Source organism: Lagopus muta, chromosome 4, assembly GCF_023343835.1.
Source record: "Lagopus muta isolate bLagMut1 chromosome 4, bLagMut1 primary, whole genome shotgun sequence".
NCBI lineage: Eukaryota > Metazoa > Chordata > Aves > Galliformes > Phasianidae > Lagopus > Lagopus muta.
The window spans coordinates 43,580,505-43,601,400 of record NC_064436.1 but is presented as its reverse complement, the minus strand read 5'-3'; the positions used below and the strand labels follow the sequence as shown (position 1 = coordinate 43,601,400).

Genomic DNA, 20,896 nt, shown 5'->3' with positions numbered 1-20,896 from the left:
TTTTGGAATAACTAAAGTGGATCTGAAGATAGATCCTTTAAACTTTCATATGCCTTGTATGGTGAAGTTGATTGCTTATCTAAATGTGGCACTGAAGGATATACAGCAATCTCTTCACTGAGTGTCATGTGTCTACTCTTAAATCGCACGCTTCATAAGCAGGATCATAATGAGAGAGAACATGGAACTGAAAGAAAAACCTTCAGGGTAAAACAGTCCTTTCCTTTGCTTCATAAGCAATGTATGTTTCATATTGAAAGCAATTAATGTTTCTCTTCAGAAAATATTTTATAATCTGAGGACCTGGATGAACCTTGTCTAAACACCGAGCTAAATTTACTCATAGCCTCTTTACACCAGTCTGTCATTACTTAATTTCAGTAGGGCTTTTTTGTATTCTTTGGTGTTCATCTTCTTAATTATGGTTATGTCTATAAACACGATCATAGCTCTCAGTTTTTGTTATTGTAGGCTAAACAAAACAAGGTCATTGATTGTTCTCTTAAGATAGAACGTGTATTTTCTGAGTATCAAATGCACCTTCTTTGTACCTCTCTCAGCTAGAATTTGTTTGTTTCTGAAACATAAATAAATAAATTGCCTGAATCTAGTGAACTCAATTTCAAGCCAATACTTACAGTTAATAATTCATAATAATGCATTAATGATCCTCCATTAAGCTAGAATAGTTGATTTTTCTTTCCTTGCTTTTATATTGATGAGTTCCCGGACTATTAATCCAGTTATTAGTCCTTATTTAAGCCACCTAATATTAGAGTCCAGAGCACCAGAGTTCCTGTCTGTTGTGCTAAGGGAGACAGAGAGAAGAGAGAGGGACTCTCATTTCATCGGCTATTTAAGGAACTTGGGGAAACAAATTTTCTGAATTGTCTTATTCTTAATCTACAGCTGACATGAATTCAGTCCCAAGTATAAATGGCCTTATACTTGGTAATCTCTACAGGGCTTTGATTTGGAGATAATTTTTACACTGAATGCCTCCAACTGATGTCTGTAAATTAAAATGTCATTGAGGCTTAATAAAAGCTATGTTAAACATTGGTTTAAGTTGTCTGTAAAGTGTATAACAGGTCTTACAGCACACTTATAAATGATTTTATGAAGAAAAATCTTAAGTCCTTCATTTACTCCACTGAGAATTTCTCTCTTCTCACCACAACAGTCTTTATCTTGTTTTAAGTTTGAGCCAGCTGGCTTTCATCCATGTTCTTATCTTTCCCAGGTACTCTCCCATCTCAGTGATTCTGTAGCCATCTGTACTAAGTAGCCTAAACCTAGCTGACACTGGAGTCTGTGTTGTTTCATAGCTTTTTGAGAAGGTCTTGTCTAAGTGGAAGAAGAGAGTAAATATGGTTTACTGTTGTGAGAATCAACTTACAAGGTCTTTCTAGGGAAAAAAAAAGTTGGTCTTCACACTGTTTTTTGCAAGGGCAGTTTACAGTATTGATTCTGCTACCTAATTTAGCAACTACACCATCATGCTGGAATATTGCACTGAATTTGGCTTGTAAATTTATGCTTAAGTTGCTGACTGAAAATGGAAGTGAGTAAGGCTGTGATAACTATTGAAAAACCAAGGACTTGCAGTAAGAAAGCTCTCATTAATTTAAAGCATAATATTCATATTTCATTCTTGGAATATGATTCTGCAAGTGGACCATCACTCATGAGCTTAAATTAAATTTAGTAGACCTTTAATCAAAAACTTTCATTCTTATTTAAAAGACTTTAAAATATATTTGATCAAAGTAGTCTCATGTTTTTATATATGCAGGCAGGTTCGTGTTCACTGATGTAAAATAGAAAACTTATTATTAACAATAAACAATAGCTTTAAATGACTAAAGCTTTTTCATTTGCCCTTAAGAGAGAGAATTTATATAGTGCTACCAAGGCAAAAGGAGTAAAGACATAGTTTTCAGTTCCCTGCAGTTCTATGGAGAAGTACACAGGGTTGAGTTTCTGGGCTGAAGTTTTCAGGGTTTTTTGTTGGTCTTTTAGTGAGGCTGACCAAATGGGAATTGTTAAAAAACAAAAAACAAAAAAACAAAGAAACAAAAAAACTTACGTATTGTATTTGTTAAATGGTTCTTTACATATCGGTGAATGCAGCCTAAGTCTTAGGGTTTGAAATGTTTTTGCAAGATGAAAGGCTGTAATTTAACATTTGATATCTTTTAAGTGTACTTGAGGGAAATTGTTTGAATGTACTTAGAGATTTAATTGCTTAAAAGACATAAGAAATCAGGGTATCTGTGTTTCAGTGTATTGTGCCCTGTAGTATAGGATTACAATATTGAAAGACAAATAGTGATAAGTTTTCTGAATTAATTTGCTCACTGTCTTAAATGAAGAACTTGAAATCTCTCTTTGTATATATCCTATGTCATCTTATTTCTCCCTGGAGAAGAATATGAGAATAAGGAGGAAGCTGAAGTAATTGAAATACAATCTTGAGAATCCTGAACTGGTGATAGTATAGTATAGGAAAGTTTTCCTCTTACTTCTTTAGCTCTTGGATCTTAAAAGGAAAGTGTGGTGTTAGTGCCTTATATTTTTTCTTACTGTCCATAACTACGTAATTTTAATGGTAGAATGGCTTGTTTAAGACCCTTATTTTACTGACTGATTTTTTTAGCTATTCAATATCTGAAGAGTCTTTGTAAAAAAGGTAAGATCAATACACATACATAGATGCTGTAGGGATATTTATATAGTAAAAAAGTTAAATGCACGCATATAATAGTCATGTGGTAACAGATGCTCAAAATTTGTTTCTTCCACTCTTATAAGTCTGCGTGTTCAAAGTTGATAGTTATTTATTAAGGCAAAGGTATTGCTACACATTAAAAAATAAAAAGTAATTGATGTCTGATGCAGAGACAACATATTTTTAGGAATATTTTTAGGAGAATGAATTAAAAAAAAAATACTCCATGGATTTATTTATTTATTTTTATATTTATTTTGCTTTTAATATATTTGACAGTAAGATTTGAACAGTAGTCATCTGCTGTTTATGATAATGAATCAAATAAAGTACACCTTATTGAGTATTCATGGAATATATAGTTTGTATAAAATAACATAGAATATAAGAAAATATAAGATTACATGACGTGAGTTTTTTAATATCTTCATATTTGTCCAGTAGAAAGAAGGGGAGATTTTGTACAAAGGGAGTTATTCTTGTGATTTAGCTCAACTGATTAGATCAGTTTTTTCCTCAGGGGTTTATGGGGTTTTTTTTATGCTTTTTTTTTTTTATTATTATTCATTGCAGCATCCATAATACTAGGTTGTTGTGCTGATGTGTTTTCTACTGAATGCAGTTAACAACTCAATGCTATTTTGTGTGGAAAAATGCTATTTTATATGATTAAATTAATTTAACAAATTTTAATACTAAAATCTTTTTAAGCACTATGAACATGAAACACAAAATCTTTTTATAGAAAGATCTATTGTGTTGATAGGCATTCTTAAATTATCATTCTGTAAGTAATCCAGTCATGTTTTTTTATACATTTTTTCTTTAATTCTAATATTTAAGCGTACTGATGATATTGCAAGTTCACTGTCAGATACAACACTGCTTGTACACTTTTTTGGCAAGAAAGGAAAAGCTGAACTGAACTTCGAAGATTTTTATAGGTAAGTCTCAATTTTATGAATTACTTTTAAAGAAATGCATGCTTGTTCTAATTAATGTGTATTATATTACCGTACACATAATTTATGTATTTGTGTATATAATGTGTATAGGATATAAATTTTATTTTCCCTTTGTGCTGCACATAGAGTAATATAATAAAAGCTACAATGAGACAGAGGTGTGGTCTGTTGTTTGGTGGTCCTGTGTCGAGCCATGAGCTGGACTCAGTGATCCCTGTGGGTTCTTTCCAACATGGAATATTCAATGATTATGTGATTGTATATAAAAAGCCCTGCATCAGTGCTGCTTCCTATGTACCAATATCTATTGTCTTTATAGTTTATTTTATCTGTGTGTTTTAATTAATCAGATGTTTGGGAAATATTTTCCCTTAATATCATGTACGTTACAAAGAATATATTGTTTTTCATACAATAGAAATAATTATGGATTGTCAAGGGAAATCACGATGTGCTAAGTTCAAAACAAAAAAACAGAAAATAGTGTTTTTTTCATGAAATCTAGTTACAGTGCCCAGAATATACTATGAATGCCATGGAGGTCAAAACCTACTAGTCATATTCACAAAAGAAGATCCATCAAGTTTTATTCAGAACTACTTTTCCAGCTGAAAAAAATCTCTGAACTGGAGGCTCAGGGAAATACTGTGCTTTCCTTACACTTTTTCGTAGGCATCTTTTTGATTTGAGATGATTTTATTTCTTAAAAGTCAAGTCATATATTAGGAAGTAGCATTACAGTGTTGAGAAGGCAGGTACTTTGGGGACCTGTAAGAGGGAAGTGGTATGGGTTGTGGTTGACAGTCAGTGGATTTAAGCGCCAGGACAGTACCATGACCAGAGAACTACTTTTGTCATTGGTAGTATAGCTAGGACATAAAGCAGGATCAGGGAAGTTATATTTCCTTTTATATATTGTAAGTTGTAACCAGCTGTTTTGTTCATTAGCCAGATTTGGTGTCCAGAATTTACCAAATGTGTTGTTAAATTAAAAAGAGTTCATAGAAATGTCAAGATAAGTGAAGCGTTGAAAAGAAAATAGGTGATATTGAAAGGCTGGAAGAGCTGGCTCATCCTACTTAGGTTGTTACAGAGAGAAAAGTGAGATTAATCTCAATCTAAGTTAAATAAATGGGGAATAGATTTGGAGAAATTATCAATCCAATGGTATTTTCTGTCTAGCACATAAAAATTAAAAATTCCAATATAAAATTAAAATTATAAATTAAAATATTAAAAATTTTCAGTGCCCCACTGAAAACAATTAAGCAAACACAAGATGGAAATTACGTAATCCTTAAATTTGTAATTTATTTTAATCCTTGCTAAAACTCTGCATCTTTGAAGGTTGTTGCATTGATTTGAAATTACATCAATATGGGAATGGATGGAATTAACAAATGTACAGTCAGTGCTTCAAAAAGGGAAATAATTTGTATCATACTGTTAGGCTTTGTGTTTTACAAGTCTCTTAATGGATATGCTTATACAAGAATTGTAAAAATACAGAATATTATTGATTTTCCATATTCATGTTTATGCTTCAGATTTATGGATAACCTACAAACTGAGGTTCTAGAAATAGAATTCCTTTCCTATTCTAATGGGATGAACACTATCAGTGAGGAAGACTTTGCACATATTCTTTTGAGATATACCAATGTAGAAAATACATCAAGTTACTTGGAAAACATGCGCTGCAGGATTCCTGAAGAAAAGGTAAGTGTTTAACTAGGTGACCTGGTTCAGCTGAGACAGAGTTGATTTTCTTCATAGCATCTGATGTGATGTTATGTTTTGGCTTTACAAGAAAAACAGAGTTGATAACACACCCAAGTTCACCCAAGTTTTAGTTGTTGCTGAGCAATGCTGTGGAGAGCCGAGGATGTTTCAGTTTTTCAGTTTCTCTTGCTGTCCTGCCAGCAAGGGAGCTGACTGAGTGCAAGGAGCTGGGAGGGGACAGAACCAGGGACAGCTGGCATAAACTGGCCAAAGAGATATTCCATACCATATGACACCATGTGGAAAAAAAAAAAGCCTAAAATGGAGGGGTGTTGGCTGGGGAGGCTGCTGCTGCCTGGAGACACGCTAGGCATTGGTCGGCAGGAGATGAGCAGTTTTTATGCCTCTCATTTTGTCTGTTTGTATGCATACATATATGTATGTGTGTATGTGCATGTATACATACATATATATGTGTATATACTCCCAAACTGAGAGAGGGGGAGTGAGTGAAAGGTGGTGTGGTGTTTAGCTGCTTGCTGGGTTAAACCACTCTAGGATAGTAGTGGGCCACAGCATTTAGTCCCAGTGTTCTCAGGATGGAAACATAACCTTGCTGGACTGAAATTCTGAGATTCTGTCACTGATTTCTATAGCATCAGGAATTTATTCTATTCCTAATCTGTGCATTTTACATTTCTCAAGTTAATTGCTGACTAAAAAGTAGAATAGTAAATGACATAAATAATATAGTTTGTTATGTGATTTAGTTATATTTTTAAGCTTTATATTACATTCAAGTTCAGTTTAAGTGACAAAAAAATAAGATTCAAACAACAACAACAACAAAAATTTCTAGCAATGAGGTATTTGAAAAATCCTCTTTCCCTTACTTGTCTTTTATATTGCCACCTGAGTAACGTCTCTTCAGAAATAACATTGACACACTTTATCTGGCTGTATGTAGTCTTAACAGTGGATCACTTGTATATAGTTAATGATGGCTGTGTGGTTCTTATTAATGATTGGGGAATAGAAATAAATGGAAGAAATGTCACTTGGCATGCATGTAGTCATGTTAAAATGTTCAGTTGGCATGCTGCCTGCTCTCAGTATGTTTTCTTCCTTTTACTAACTGGATGCCAAGCATCTAGTGATTCATTTTGGCACCTGAAATTAGCACAAGTACCAGCTCCTAAAGAAATTCCATGAATTTTAACATAATTTGTACATTAATATAATGGTTTTCTCTAGTAAAATATGATCTGTCCAAATAATAAAAAATAAATAAACCACATCCTTTTTTATGTACAAAGGATGGGAAAGGATGAGATTAATACCATTCTAGCATTAATTCAGTCCTGGCTTTATCCAAAGTCTCTGTTTAAGAATCTTTCAGTATTGATGTAGCAGTAAATTATCATGTCTTTGGATTAGTAGCTGGGACGAAAGAAAAGAAGAGCAAATACCACAAGGAAAGGGGAAAAAAATGCTATTTAAAACCTTTGCATTTTATAGAAGAAATTCTGAATTCTGGTCAAAATGGAAAAGATTTTTTTTAATTGGAGAGGCCCTGCAATATAAGACTTAAGAGCATCAACTGAAGAGATCTACGTGGCTAAATCTGGATGTGTAAAACCTTCTCCTTAGAATATAGTGCTTACATTAGGTCACGTTTATTAATTCCACATCCTTTTGTGAGTGCACATACACATAAATAACAGTGGTTTGTAGTGGTTCTCATTAGTAGGCTTCACAATATTTGTACAAACCTAGACTCATTCTCAGTGTTAATTGGCATATCTTAATAATCCTTTTGGAATTTTTGAGATAGACTTAAGTAGGAGGGAAATATTTCTGGCTGTATTTTCAATAAGAATTTGCTATACATTGTAGTGGAAAATAGAAAAGACATCTTTCATTCTTTACAAGATCCAAATTCTGTACTTCACTGACTCCAGTACAAACATGTTTATTTCAATGACTGTAGTATCTGTTCTGAAATGAAGTAGATTTATGTAGAGGCAAGGTTTGTTTATTCCCTTGTTGTCGCTACTGATACTTTTAATCATGCTAATACACATTCTTTTCTTCATTAGGGTATCACCTTTGATGAATTTAGATCATTTTTCCAGTTCTTAAACAACCTAGAAGACTTTACAATTGCAATGCAAATGTATAATTTTGCAAGTCGTTCCATAGGTCAAGGTAAGTGTTTATAAAAAGTCAGATAATTTTAAACAATTTTTTTTGACAAAAATACAGAGCCGTTGACTAAAATAGAGAGGAAGATGTCTTTTCATTCCTAGTTTGTCCTTTTAGCATCTCAGGTAAAATTCTGAAAAGAGCTTAGGGAGAAGTCTCAGTCTTAAGAGGTACAGTAAAGCCTTATAAAATCATGTGAGTGCTGGATAAGCTGAATACAGGACAGTTTGACATCAAATCAGTACAAGAGTTAAGAGGCAATCGATGACACTAGTAAGAGATCAGCTTAAAGTAAGTGAGAGCATCTTTACATAGTGGGTCTCAGAAACTTACTGCTGAAAAGTTTGTGGAAGGAAACAGATTCAGAAGGTTCAAAGAGGGACAGATTTTTTCACAAATCAGTAAGTGGGAATTGAAAGGTGTGTGCTAACTAAAATCCTTAATGCATGGGGGAGTGCAAATTGAAGTGGTCAAGCTTGTGTACTCACCCCAGGTAGCATCTCAGTGAAGTCTGACACATGAGCATCAGTGTAGTCCTACCTCATGTGGCTTTACTAATGGAATATATGGTTTTCTATGTTTTATTTCCTAAGTTCTATTTCTTTTGTTCTGTCAGTTAAGTAAATGCCATCAGCATAAATGTAACGTAAGTTTAATTATAATATGATTTTCTGGTTTTATTATTAGATATAGTGTAGTATATCTACTGTTATCTTCCATACAAAATATTTGATATTGCATGTATTATTTTATAATAGCTGAGAATTATTTGTCTTAGATTCATGAAATTCAATTCTGTTTTTCAAATTTCATTATTTTAATGCATAAGTGTGAAAACTTAGTTTAAAAGATTGCTTGGATTTCAAAGTTTAAATTTCTGTGTTTATTTTTTCTTCTGATGTTTTCTTTATGTAGATGAATTCAAGCGTGCTGTTTATGTAGCCACAGGTGTAAAGCTTTCACCACATTTGGTGAACACGGTATTCAAGATTTTTGATGTCGACAGAGATGACCAATTGAGTTACAAAGAATTTATTGGCATTATGAAAGATAGACTTAATCGAGGGTTTAGGGTAAGGATTTTAAGTTTTAAATTTATATTCATTGATTTTACTGCTTACTACTTCTTAATTTGACCTGTGACATGGATATGTTGCAAATCAGTGGTTCATATGTTTAAACATTTTATAGAAATCCTAAAGCAGTCTGTAAGATAAATACCTTCTGGCATTCTTGGTTATTTTTTTTAATCAAAAAGTAATACAAAACACAGAACATAGTACACTAATCAAACAGATGATCAATTCACTGCATACTGTATTCTGTCATTTCTTCTGTATTGTGCAACTCATAGATTGGCATTAAGAGCTCTGACAAGGATAGTAATAACAGCTGGGTTATTTTCAGGGAATAGACAATTTGTCTTCTAAATTGGTTCTGCTGAAAAACACTACATTGTGGTTCAAAGTTGCTTTGATAACTTAACCCTGTATCTATCATTTTAAGTTACAAGAAGTTCAAAGGCAGAAAATTACTTGCAGAAAATGTTCATAAGGAACCACTTGTAAGTCACATGTACAACTTTTTCCTCTAGGTGAATGTGTAGGCCTTGCTGCCATCTTCAGGTTCAGTGTAAGAAATTGTATAGAAGCAGAGGGGAAAAAAAAGTATGAGCAATAAAAGTCACAGTTCTTTGTCCATATAACAGCTGTTAACACTTTTAATCAAATGCAAAGTGCTGTTCTTACCTACAGCTTAGCCCGCTAGCTAGACATAAATTTTGAACTTTGATTTTTCCAAAAGATGTGTATGATGATATCTATAATTCACATTTCAGTATATTACTTCTGTAATGAAATTTTAGTCACACAAAATTAGCTTTCTACATGTAATTTTAAAATTTTCCGTGTTGTTGAGTCTATTTAGATTACTTCTTTTTTTTTTTTTTTTAAATGTTATTATCTAATTTAAAAGTGTGGGTAACAACCACTGCACTTGTGATGATCTTATTTGCTTGTTGGTCCTCAAATCCTTTTATTATCATGTGGGAGTGATAACTGTTTCATAACTGTTTCAAGATGTTCAGCTATATGTTTTAATTGTTTCTCAATTGTGCCACTGTATGTTAATTTAACCAGGACACAGTCTGCTTTCTAAGCAATTCTTGTAAATGTTTTACATGTTTTTTACTCCACAAAATGCATGAAAGAGATCACATATAGTCCCTGAGAATCTATGTCATCCAATGCTATTTAAACTTATGCATGTATATTACTTTTGCCTTGGCCTCTTTAAAATATTCTAGAGAACTCCATAAAAAGCTGTGGAGAATTCACAAGGATGTGTGGATGAGTAGCACTTTCCTTCATAAATCATGCCTAGTTTTATTTAGATACTGGATATCTCCTGGATTGCAGAGAAGGAGATATGATTTAGTCCTATTGTTCAGTGACCAGAAATAGCATATTCAATCTTGTTTTTGCTAAACATACCGACATTCAGGCTTGTTTGATTATTCAGAGATCATTCTTTAGTATTCCAAGACAGTTACAGTACTGAACTTACCAATTGTCATTTCAAGTAAGATTTTCTCACACAAAGCTGATTTTTTTTTGTAGTGGCCTGTGAAATAAAACTGTAAAAATCCTCCTTTTTATTTTAAGAACACCTTTCTCCTCCCATCTAGTTTTAGAATGAGGACTAGAGAATGCACAAGAACTTTTTGTCCAGAACTAATTGGTGGAAAGTGTCATTAATTGCATCCTATTATTCATACATGAAAAGTTTTAGAATATTTAATGTGCTATTAATTTAATTAATGCTAGATTAAGCGAAAGTTTACTTTTTAGCTCCTACATCGTGGTGAGCTTGGACACTGTCTTGTGCTAAATCAAAACTAACAAATCACTAACAAATCTTTGTTAATAACTATGTTTTGAATCTGTATAAAGATTTGGTCAGATATGTTATACAGAAGAAAGAACATTATTTCCATTTGTGCAGTAGTTTTTAGTAACATGGAAATTTTTGCCTTGGCAGAATTTTAACCTTTTTATGAAGTTTAAATGCCTGATTTTAATATTAAATAACTTACAGTTATTGTCTGCTCAGATCAGTGTAGTTCCTGGGTACCATTCTAAAAAAAATCCAAAAATAACAGATGATAACAGATCTGTAATTTGAAGTAATTCAACTTTTTAAATGGTTGTTTTATTAAAACGTTTGCCCAGAAGAACCTTGAGGTAATTACAGATTTCACTAAGAAGAACATGTGTTATAGAAAAGGACATTTTGTAATGATATACTAAGGAAAAGATACTAAGGAAAAGTAAAGTATTACACAGGTGTGGTGAAACTGGGATTCTAAAAGATCTGCATCATATTTGTCCTATTTAAAAGCATAGCCATAAATTTAAAAGAGAATCAGGTACTGCCCCTTACAAGAACATGATAAATATTCATTTTGACATATACCTGTGATTTGACGTATGTTTTGAGAAAATAAATGTCTTCAGGAGTTTATTTGAAGAAATTTCTCTATTGGAAACACAGTATCGTAACCTGAAACTTTGTTTGGTTTTGAAAAAAAACTAGTGTACTAAGCTGCCATCAAGTGGTCAGTCAGAGTATTGCCATAAACTTACAAAAATATTCAGAAATGATTTGCTGATTGGTTTAATTTTTTTTTTACGTTTTTTTTTTTTTTTTTAGTTTAAACATATGTAAACAGACTCCCTTTCCATTACAAATTTCCTTTTTCTTACCTGAACGATTCGGACCATAATGACTAAGCAATAACCATTTTACCCAGAACCTACTATACTGTATCTTCTAGATATTTGTCATTTAAAGTCATTTTTTGTATTTTCATGATACTGTTGTCTTATGCTTACCTCTGGCTGCCTTCACGTGTTGTCTGCACCTGCGCACTTCTCCATCTTCTGCTCCACAGGGCTACAAACCTATACAGAGGTATACTACTTTCAAATCCTGCGTGAGGAAGGAACTCTATAGCAGATAAATTACGGTATGTGTTAGCTGCCCAGTCTGAGTGTGCTGGCATGCTTGCAGGAATGGCTGAATGTTAAACTGTTGCTGCTTCGTTTCCCATTTCAGAATTCAAGAATAGGTTATCTTATTGTAAGCAATGTAGCAGCTCAAAATGTTGTGTTGTGTTTTTGACTGAAGTGTTAGGATTTTATTCTGGAATTGACAATAATTCATGCTGTCAGTGTTTTGTGAGCCAAGTGCAATTTTGTGCTATGTTTAGGATAGGGAAAAGTATTCTTATGTAGTTTTCGTTGTTTTTTTTCTGTCTGTCCTGTGATCATCTTTTCAGTAATTTATCAACTACTTCTACCTAATAAATATTTACCAGTGAAGATTGGAAAAACAGATTTTTCTCCTTGAGAGACTGTTAGTAATTGGATTCTACTTTGATGTATGCAGATGCTTCCAAAAGCAGTAATGTTTTTGCACAATTTTTTCTATATCAGCTGTTTTAAAAACAGGCACTGTGACCACACGTGACCATCTTGGCTGTTTCTATATATCTGCCATGTGAATATTCAAATTAAAATGTATTGTGAAGTGTAAAAACTACAGTATGGATATTTTATGGTCACATTGTGAAACTACCAGTCACACTGTGGATGCAGCAGAAATGTGTCAGTAGACACTTGGATATTGAACTCCCTTACATAAAGCAAGAGTTGGCTACTTTGCAGTTTACAGTTTTTTTGGTGCCAGCACTTCTTCCCCCATAGGGTTTGCAGCAGCTTCTGTGAAGACTGTTGAAAGCTAATGTAGGTCCCATGTTTGTCAATGGGAAAGGACAAAGTGAGTGGACCAGAGCAGCCAGTGCATCTCATGTGCTTTTGACCCAGATAGTTTTGACTGCAGGTTCCCCAAATGTTTTAAATTTTGAGTTTAAGCTCAGATTCTGAGTATTAGGCTCAGACTTCTTGTCTAATAACCATCTTTAAATCCCTCTAGTTTAAGTCTTTCTTCTCTAACTTTGAAACACCATGGCAGAAAAGCAGGCAGTCTAGCTATACTCAGCTGAATTTTCTTGGATCCTATTTATATATAAAGTGATGGCTTTAAGGATGAGGGGTGTTTTTCTTTTGTCAATCTCTGTGTAAGGTAGGTAAGAGGGAGACAATGTATTTAAACTATTGTCCCATTTCTGTGGTATAGCATGCCATGTATCCCACCCAGCCATCTTTGGAAGTCTTCATACCATTTTTTCTAGAAATTCCCATATATTTTGAACAGGGTGATGTTTTGAAAAGCAGCAGTAAAGATAGCCTGGGTTATATCATGACTATGTGCCTGATTTGTCTTCATAGAACAAGACAAGAATTCCACTTCATCTGCATACATTATACTGCTACCTAGAAAAATAACAATTAAAAAAAAGTATTAGTATTTCTTTATTTTCATTACCTAATAATATGTGATCAGTATAACGTCAATATTGAGGCATTGTACTAATACACAAGGAATAAAAAAGAAAATCTGATCTTAACAAACAGAACATCTTGTTTCTCAGTTTGATTAATGGATGACCAATGAAGTAGTTAAAACAACATTTTAGTAATCCTACTTAACAATCACATAAGAGGAAATTAATGGCTTCAGATACATTTTTGAAATAAACTTTTGACTCTTACAGAATTTCCTTTCTTCCTTTCCCATATCTTTAAAACTCATAGCATTATCGAGGTTGGAAAAGATCTTCAAGATAACAAAGTCCTTCTGAGTTCCCACTGATTCTGCCGTTTGTTAGGTTGGGTTTTTTTTTTTACATTGCCAGGTACAGTCTGCATTGTAATTATGTATTATATGTTGTTTAAACTGGAAACTTTTAAAGATAATGAACAGCTCTGGCAGGAAATTGTCAAAATATTTGTATGGCCATGATGCTTTCCTAATAATTTCAGTGAATAATATGTGAGTGACTGGAGCAAAATGCAGTGACGTGAAAAAATCCTATGTCTAATCATCAAGCATAATAAAATCAGCTTTGGTGTCAAAAAGAGAGATTGTGATAAAAGCATAAAGTTCAAATGCCTAAACACCTTGAAAAAGACCTGAGTTTAGGCAATAAATTAATCCATTTGCCTGTTGAGATGCAATAAATTGGATAAATATTTAAATAAATCTATACAAATATGCACACACACACAGATTTACAGTGGGAGATTTTGTCACTCTGCATAATACATAGTTATTTTCAAGGAAAATTTTTTTAAATTGAATAATGTTATGTCTACAGTATGTGCTGGGAGACAGCACAGAGAAGCCAAATTAATTGAGTGCTCTAGCATGGTTACAGGCAGCCTTGCAGGCAGTAGTATGGAAGTGGCTTATTAACCTGCTCCTCTTCGCGCCTGTAGCTCTCTTGGGTGCAGTAACAAGAATGCTTCTAGTATCTATCTGGTATCTATCAAATAGCTGTTCCTTGCGCAGTGAAGAATGCAGTATAAGCCTCATATGCATAAAACTCCTTCTTCCCTGCAGACATGTTTGTCAGCTACTGCTCGTCACTTGAGCAACTGCTCCTTGTCTCTTGTGATGAATTACATTAACATATCCTGTTAGCTATTCTGAGTTGTTTAAAATGGTACATAGTTCACAATATTTTTTTTCAAATTTGTTGCTAATATTTCTTAAAGTTTGTAGCAAATGTTGGTTAATGGAAATGGAAACTTGAAGCTAAAGTGAGAAGTGATATACTTTCTGTGGTAAACTTAGAACTGATGAAAGAGATTAAGATAGTTGGCATACTTATTGCTAATACATATACTAATACACACTGATTACACTGTAGTTTGAATTGGCACACTGAAATGGTATAAAACAGTACATGGCACTCAGTGTTGTGTATCTCCACATTGCACTAATGCTTTTTACTTCAAAGTGTATAGAATGCTAAATGCTATACCCTTATAATAAATAATTAAAATCTGTCCTTGGGGATCAACTACACAAGCTCAGTGTGATCCAAGCAGCTGACAGTATTCTTGCAAAGCTAGTTTTTCTACATTGATCTTGCTACAGGGCACAGAACTTGTCTTGGGATCAGCAGTTACTCTCCTATAGGGAGAACATAGAAATCACATTAGCAGGGAACTGGCAAACAGAATTGAGAAGAGAACTCTGCTTTGAGAGTTTTAAGAAAAGGCTGTCCAAGAGAAAAAGATTATCAAGCACCTCTCCTACCAGGGATAGGCCGAAAGAAGAGTTGAGGATCTTTGGACTAGAGAAGAGAAGGGTCCAAGAGGACCTCATAGCAGCCTTCTAGTACCTGAAGGAGGTCTGCAGAAAAGCTGAGGAGGGACTTTTTATAAGGACATGTAGCAATAGGATGAATTTTAAACTGAAAGAGGAAAGGTTTAGACCAAATATTAGGAAAAAGTTCATTGCTGTAAGGATGGTGAGATGCTGGAACAGGTTGCCCAGCAAGGTTGTAGACGGCCCCTCCATGAAGGCATTCAAGGCCAGGCTGGATGGAGCATACTGATCTAGTGGGAGGTGTCCCTGCCTGTAGCAGGGGGGTTGGAACTAGATGATCTTAAAGATCCCTTCCAACCCAAACCATTCTATGATTCTATAAAGACATTTTTAACAGAGCCCTTTCAGAGGTAATTTCTAAAGCAGGATGTAAGAAGCCAACTTCAGTAGGAATTCCAGTCCATTTAAAAGTGCTATTTGCTAAACTATGTATGTGTTCAGTAACTGTAATAGAGATCTAACATGTAATTCCAATTTTGCTGACTTTTACATTACTAAAGATAAGTATTCTGTCATAATTGTGAAGAAATTGAGATGTATATCCCAACACGTTCTTGAATTTTTTAAGATTTTTGCATTACAAGAACTGTTCGCTAGCTAGTCTTAATTCTGTTGACTTTCTAAATCTTCAATAAGTTTTTTTTAAGCAGTAATAATAGTTAAAAACAAAAGGTTAGGAAGGGGACTACTGGGGAAGAAAATCTCATTTTGAGAAAGATGTGGAAGACTTTAGTGTGAATTCAGAACCTCATTTGAATTTCAACAGTAAACTGCTATCTTCTGTCTTCTGCTTTGTCTTGCGGTTAGTGATATGAAATTTTTTCATTTTCACACTTCTCTGACATGTTGGTTGAATACATCTATCAGAAAAAAGAAGTGACAGCCTCTTTGGTTTCTTTTAAACTTAATTAATCTCTGAAATAGATGAAGAGAAAAATGTATGATAGTCATACCTTACTCATCTTACAAATATGACTGGAAGTTACAGAACTCAGACTTTTGATGCTAAAAGGGACTAGTTCCTTAAGAACATAACTGGATACAGTGGTAGGAAAATGTTCCAGTGGAATGTGAAAATATCAGAGAGTGTGAGCAATGTGTTACTTCTGTAGGTTTAGTACACTGAGAGTAGATACAATGATGTCGCATACCTTTAGAAGTAAATGAACGGTTCATGTGGTTCAGTGTTTCTTTTACTGCTTTTCACAAGTATTCCTCTGAACTTGTTTATTAAAATGAAAAGGAAATGCGTATCTTAGAGCAGTGATTAATCGACTGAATGTGTTTTTGTTAAATAACACAATGCGTTTTGCAAGTCCTGCATTTTTAATAAAATTGATCATAAATCTCAACTGAATTACATTCTTGTAAGTATTGTTTCTAATATTTCATTTGAAGTCTGTTATATAGTGTGATTAGATTGCTTTCTGAATATTTACAACTTCTGCATAATATTCTGTGTTTTTAATTGTACAGGATGAGTAATAAGAATATATGGAACGTAGGCTTCATTCTGTAATAGCTACTTTTAATATGCTGTGTTGGCACAGTATTTTAAGCAACCTCACACTGCTTAACCAAAACTAACTATTAGACAATCTCTCACCTTGGCACTTTAACAATTTGCCTCCAGATACTGATGGATTACAATATAAAATTATTTGTAAATGCTTCTAATTTATCTATAGATAAATAAGAGGGCTGCTTTGGAGTGATGTACATAATTTCTATTCCTTCCTTATCCTGTTTCTTGTTCTAATATTTAATCCTGCTCCATCTTTATGTATGTGCTATCAAAAAGTGTGACATAATGGGAGAAATAAGGAGATCTGGTGTTTCTTGCAGACAGCATGCAGCCTAGTGAGACTCCCAGGCCAGGTGTGGACCATTATTTCTCTCTATTCAGTGTTCACTTATCCATAGAATCACAGAATGACCTTAAAACTTAGCTAGTGTTGAGCCCTCTGCCATGGGCAAAGATGCCTTCCAGTAGATCAGATTGCCACAGGCCCCATCTTGGCCTTGAACACTTGTAGGGATGAGGCATCTGTGACCACAGCACTTCTTAATGTTACTGTGTTCCAGTGCAGTTTAGGATTTAAGGTGACCTAGTGCAAAGAAGCATTCATGTAATCTACCTAGATTTTATTTGGCTTTTCATGATGCCTCAGTTTCATAAACATCAGTAATTTTCTATTTTCTTTATTTTGTGCTAGAGGCAAACTTCTTACTGCAATGTCAACACAGAGAAGGAGGAAACAAAACTATAGAGAGTAGGACATGAATGAAGAGGAAGCTCTCTTAAAGCTTTTGATATAAATAGGCTTTTTGTTGAATGCTAATTGTGTACTGTGAGGTGAGGATGTATTTTTAAAACTTATCCTACTTATAGATTTATAGACCTTACTTTAAGTACCTCTGGGCCACTGAAGTATTTGATCTTCCATGATTTTAGTACTAAAACATATATCAAGTCTGTACGAGTTTGAGTAAAATTTAATGTATTATTTAGTGAAAAATATCTTTTTCCAATTGTATGTTTTTCACTTTTCACAGGAGAGTCCCAGGTATGGTTGGAAGGAGTATTACTCTTGTGTGATGACTGTAACCAGTGAACATCTCAGAGATCTATGGAAACAATTTCGGAGACGAGATATGCTGAGATAGAGAAAGCAGGATTATGTGCCCTGGTTAGAACTATATTTATTCTTACAAACTCTGGTTGAAGAACAGGCTAACCCAGGTGGATCATGAATCTTCCAGTTGCAGTAGAAAACAAAGGACTGCTTTTCCAATAAAAGTGTAGAATTCGTACAATCACTTTTCAGTATGTATTTCATTTAAATGACGAGCTGTAGTCTGATTGGCACAAGTCTTTTTCATAAGAATGCGTTTTGAATGTTTGTTATTATTTTGAGATATCTTTCTCACATACAGGAAAACAAAAATGAGTATTACACCTGAATAAACAAACATTTCTGCAATGGAGAGAAACTGGCTATATCAACTTAGACTGTGAATTTGCTTTCAGAAGAACACTACTAGATGTTTGTGCTAAATTGGGAATGAGAATGCTTTATGTCACAAATTACATATGAATTTGAATGTACAAATTACTCTTAGAAGTTAACAAAGCTGTTATGGTAAAATTATTGATTATAATGTGAAAGATAGGTATTTACCTAAGAGAGGTACTGTATGAACTATAATGTTCAGATTTTCTAAGTCTTATTATTATCTTTATTAACTTAATCCTATAAAAATTGTACTGATTTTAAGATGTCTTATGCGTAGTATGTTGAAGGGAAGTAAAAATATTCAAATTCCTGTTAAGTAACACACTTTATGATATTTATTATAAACCTTATTTCCATGTGTATATTCACTTACATATTTCTGGTAGAGTAAAATTGTGTTTCTTGTGAATAGTGCACTTCTGTATGAAGACGTGGCATTGAGTAGAAATTATAGTTGTCTAATTCAGTACTCTGGAATGCAGCATCTGAAAAATAAACAACTCGTGTTTGTGCCAAATTAAAAAGCAAAACAAAATATGAGTGCATGCAGCAGCACAGAGTAACACTTACTAATATTTAAATATTTCAGATCAAATACTAGACATAAATTAGACCTTACTAAGGTGATGGAGACTACAGGCAGTCAGTAGCCACCTTACCTTTCATACCCTGTATGTTTAGATAATACTGAAACAGTCATCAAAACATTGTTACATTTGGGTTTTCCTCTTAATTTTTTTCTTTGCTACTCTGCAGCAGTGCTTTTTTTCCTTACTCCCTTTCAAGGTGACTATTATATGTTGTCTGTTAGAGCTGAAGAAACATGAACACAGTTTTTATATTGTTATTGAAAAGGTGGACTGGATGCTAAATACATCTGTATTTGTATAGGAACAATCTATGCCTTGAAATATTTCACACTGAAAACTGTGGGGAACCTGCTTTAGCACAGGGCTTAGACTCGATGATCTCCAGGGATCCTTCCAACCTCTACAGTTGGTGAAATCTTTTATTACTCCAAATGATTGTAAGCAAACTTTTTGAAATTATGTTTAGTGCACATTGTTCAAATATCATCTTATATCACATGCAAATAGAAGAATATATAGCATCTATGTAAGTACAGTTGTGTTCAGAACTACTTAATAGTAACAATTATCTATTTAAAAATCAAAACAAAATGAAAAGCAGAATGTTCTTTAAGAACTTTCCCTCGAGAAAGAAAAAAAAAAGTGCTAATTAGAAGTGCTAATTAGTCTTTTTAAATGTAGCTTTAAAGAAAAAGTGAGTTCAGAAAGCTTTTGAAGGACGCTGTTTTAATTTACATTTCACTGTAAATACCAAATTTCCACCCTGACCTCCTTAAGCTACTGACAATACGAAAAGAATCAGAAAATATTTGTATAGGGGTTCTTGAATTGATACAGCAGGACATGGATAAGATATAATCCCTGTGTTTGATTTAGGGAATGATTAGTATTCAATGTATCATCTTGGTACGCAGATCTGTCTCACTGCTTCTTGTCAGTGCAAGTAAAACCCAGTTTGCTACTTCAGTGATGAAGGACAGAAACGGGAAGAAGGGATAGGGAGTTATTGAAGGAGTCCCCCTCATTCCTCTTCAGTCATTACTGCCCTCTCACCAGTGGTCTTCCTGCTGGAATAGGCAGTAGCACCATCATCATTTGTCTCCTTCCTTACTGTAGCCAACAGTGCATTTTGCTTTTATGGCTGGCTTGAGACAATTTTGTCATTTTTCTATATGTGTCCTAACTGTAGCCACAGAGTATAAAATAGAATGTGAAAAATGTCAGATTAGTTTTTAAGAGTATTTTTTTTCATATTTAATAATAATAATATATGTAATGTAGAATATGAATATATGTATTTTATTTCAAAATAAATGCACTTGAAGCTAATTTGTGTTGCAGTGTATATTATTAAAATCGCATGTTGTTGGTCATAGGGCCTGCTTTCCTATACTTATTTGGTTTCCTATTTTCCACCTAAAAGTGATAGAGGAATGTTTTTTTTTTTTGTTTTTTTTTTTTTTCTTCTCACTTTGTTTACAAAACAGTCTCAAATGAATGATCTGTCATGTTCAGGGGACATGTCTGGAGTTTTTTTGTCAGTAACCCTTTCAAACTAATACTTGAAGAAGAAGAAACATCAGACCAAAATCTGACTACTGAAAAAATGAACCTAAAGCAAAACGATAGCAATACCATGTCTGAACTCCCCTTAAAGTTGAGCCAAAGCTCATATGCTTTCTAATGTATGTAATGTCTGAACGTACAGTATTTTCCCCAATATTTGAAAGTCCATGAAAGCTTTTGTTTGGCAGCCTGAAGCTGTCAGCAGGTGGTGCCCTTGCATAGATCAAGTTCTTCTTATGCACGGAAATATAATTAAATACATGGAGTGTATGTTAATCTTGAGTGGGTAATGTTAATTCTTTACCACTACCTTGACTTACAAATGCCTCCCACAGGTGAACATTATTGTTAACTAGAAAAGCTGCATAGAAAATAGTAGTACTCACTTAAAAATTGTAATTTAAAATACCTCTTATATATATGTAAGCATGCATAGAAATAGCAGCATATTAAACATATTTGAGTTTTAGTAAAATGTTTCTATTAAATCTAAGCAAATAAGCTGTTACTCCTGGTCAGGAGTTTGGGGTTTTGTTTTTTTGTTTTGTTTTGCTTTTGAAGCACACAAAGCTGAGTCATGTACTTACATGTCCACTTTAATTTGAAAAATAAATGAAATGAGCATCCTTGCACAGGAACTGTTCCAGCTCCTGCTTCATAACATCCGTTGCAAATTTTTCATTTACAGATTTATAATCCTCCCTCATTTTAAACAGCTACAGCTATAAGCCATGCTTTTTTAATAACTGGGTTTACTGTTAAGCAGTGTTAGGTGATTTGCCTGAGGTGTAATTTCTGTTT

General features: G+C 33.6%; 1 protein-coding gene across 5 annotated transcripts in view; it reads left to right on the top strand.

Moving 5' to 3' along the window:
• Positions 1–19,841, top strand: part of MICU3 (mitochondrial calcium uptake family member 3) — a 47,431-nt gene extending 27,590 nt beyond the window's left edge. For 4 of the 5 annotated variants that reach the window (XM_048941553.1, XM_048941549.1, XM_048941552.1 and 1 more), the window contains 5 exons: positions 3,575–3,675; positions 5,244–5,415; positions 7,518–7,626; positions 8,539–8,696; positions 17,479–19,841. In XM_048941553.1, the coding sequence (XP_048797510.1) occupies positions 3,575–3,675; positions 5,244–5,415; positions 7,518–7,626; positions 8,539–8,696; positions 17,479–17,589 (651 nt within the window). In that variant the 3' untranslated portion in view covers positions 17,590–19,841. Of the gene's footprint in view, positions 1–3,574; positions 3,676–5,243; positions 5,416–7,517; positions 7,627–8,538; positions 8,697–11,575; positions 11,651–17,478 lie in introns of all 5 variants that reach the window. The other variant, XM_048941550.1, reaches the window with a different exon arrangement.
• Positions 19,842–20,896: the final 1,055 nt, after the last annotated feature.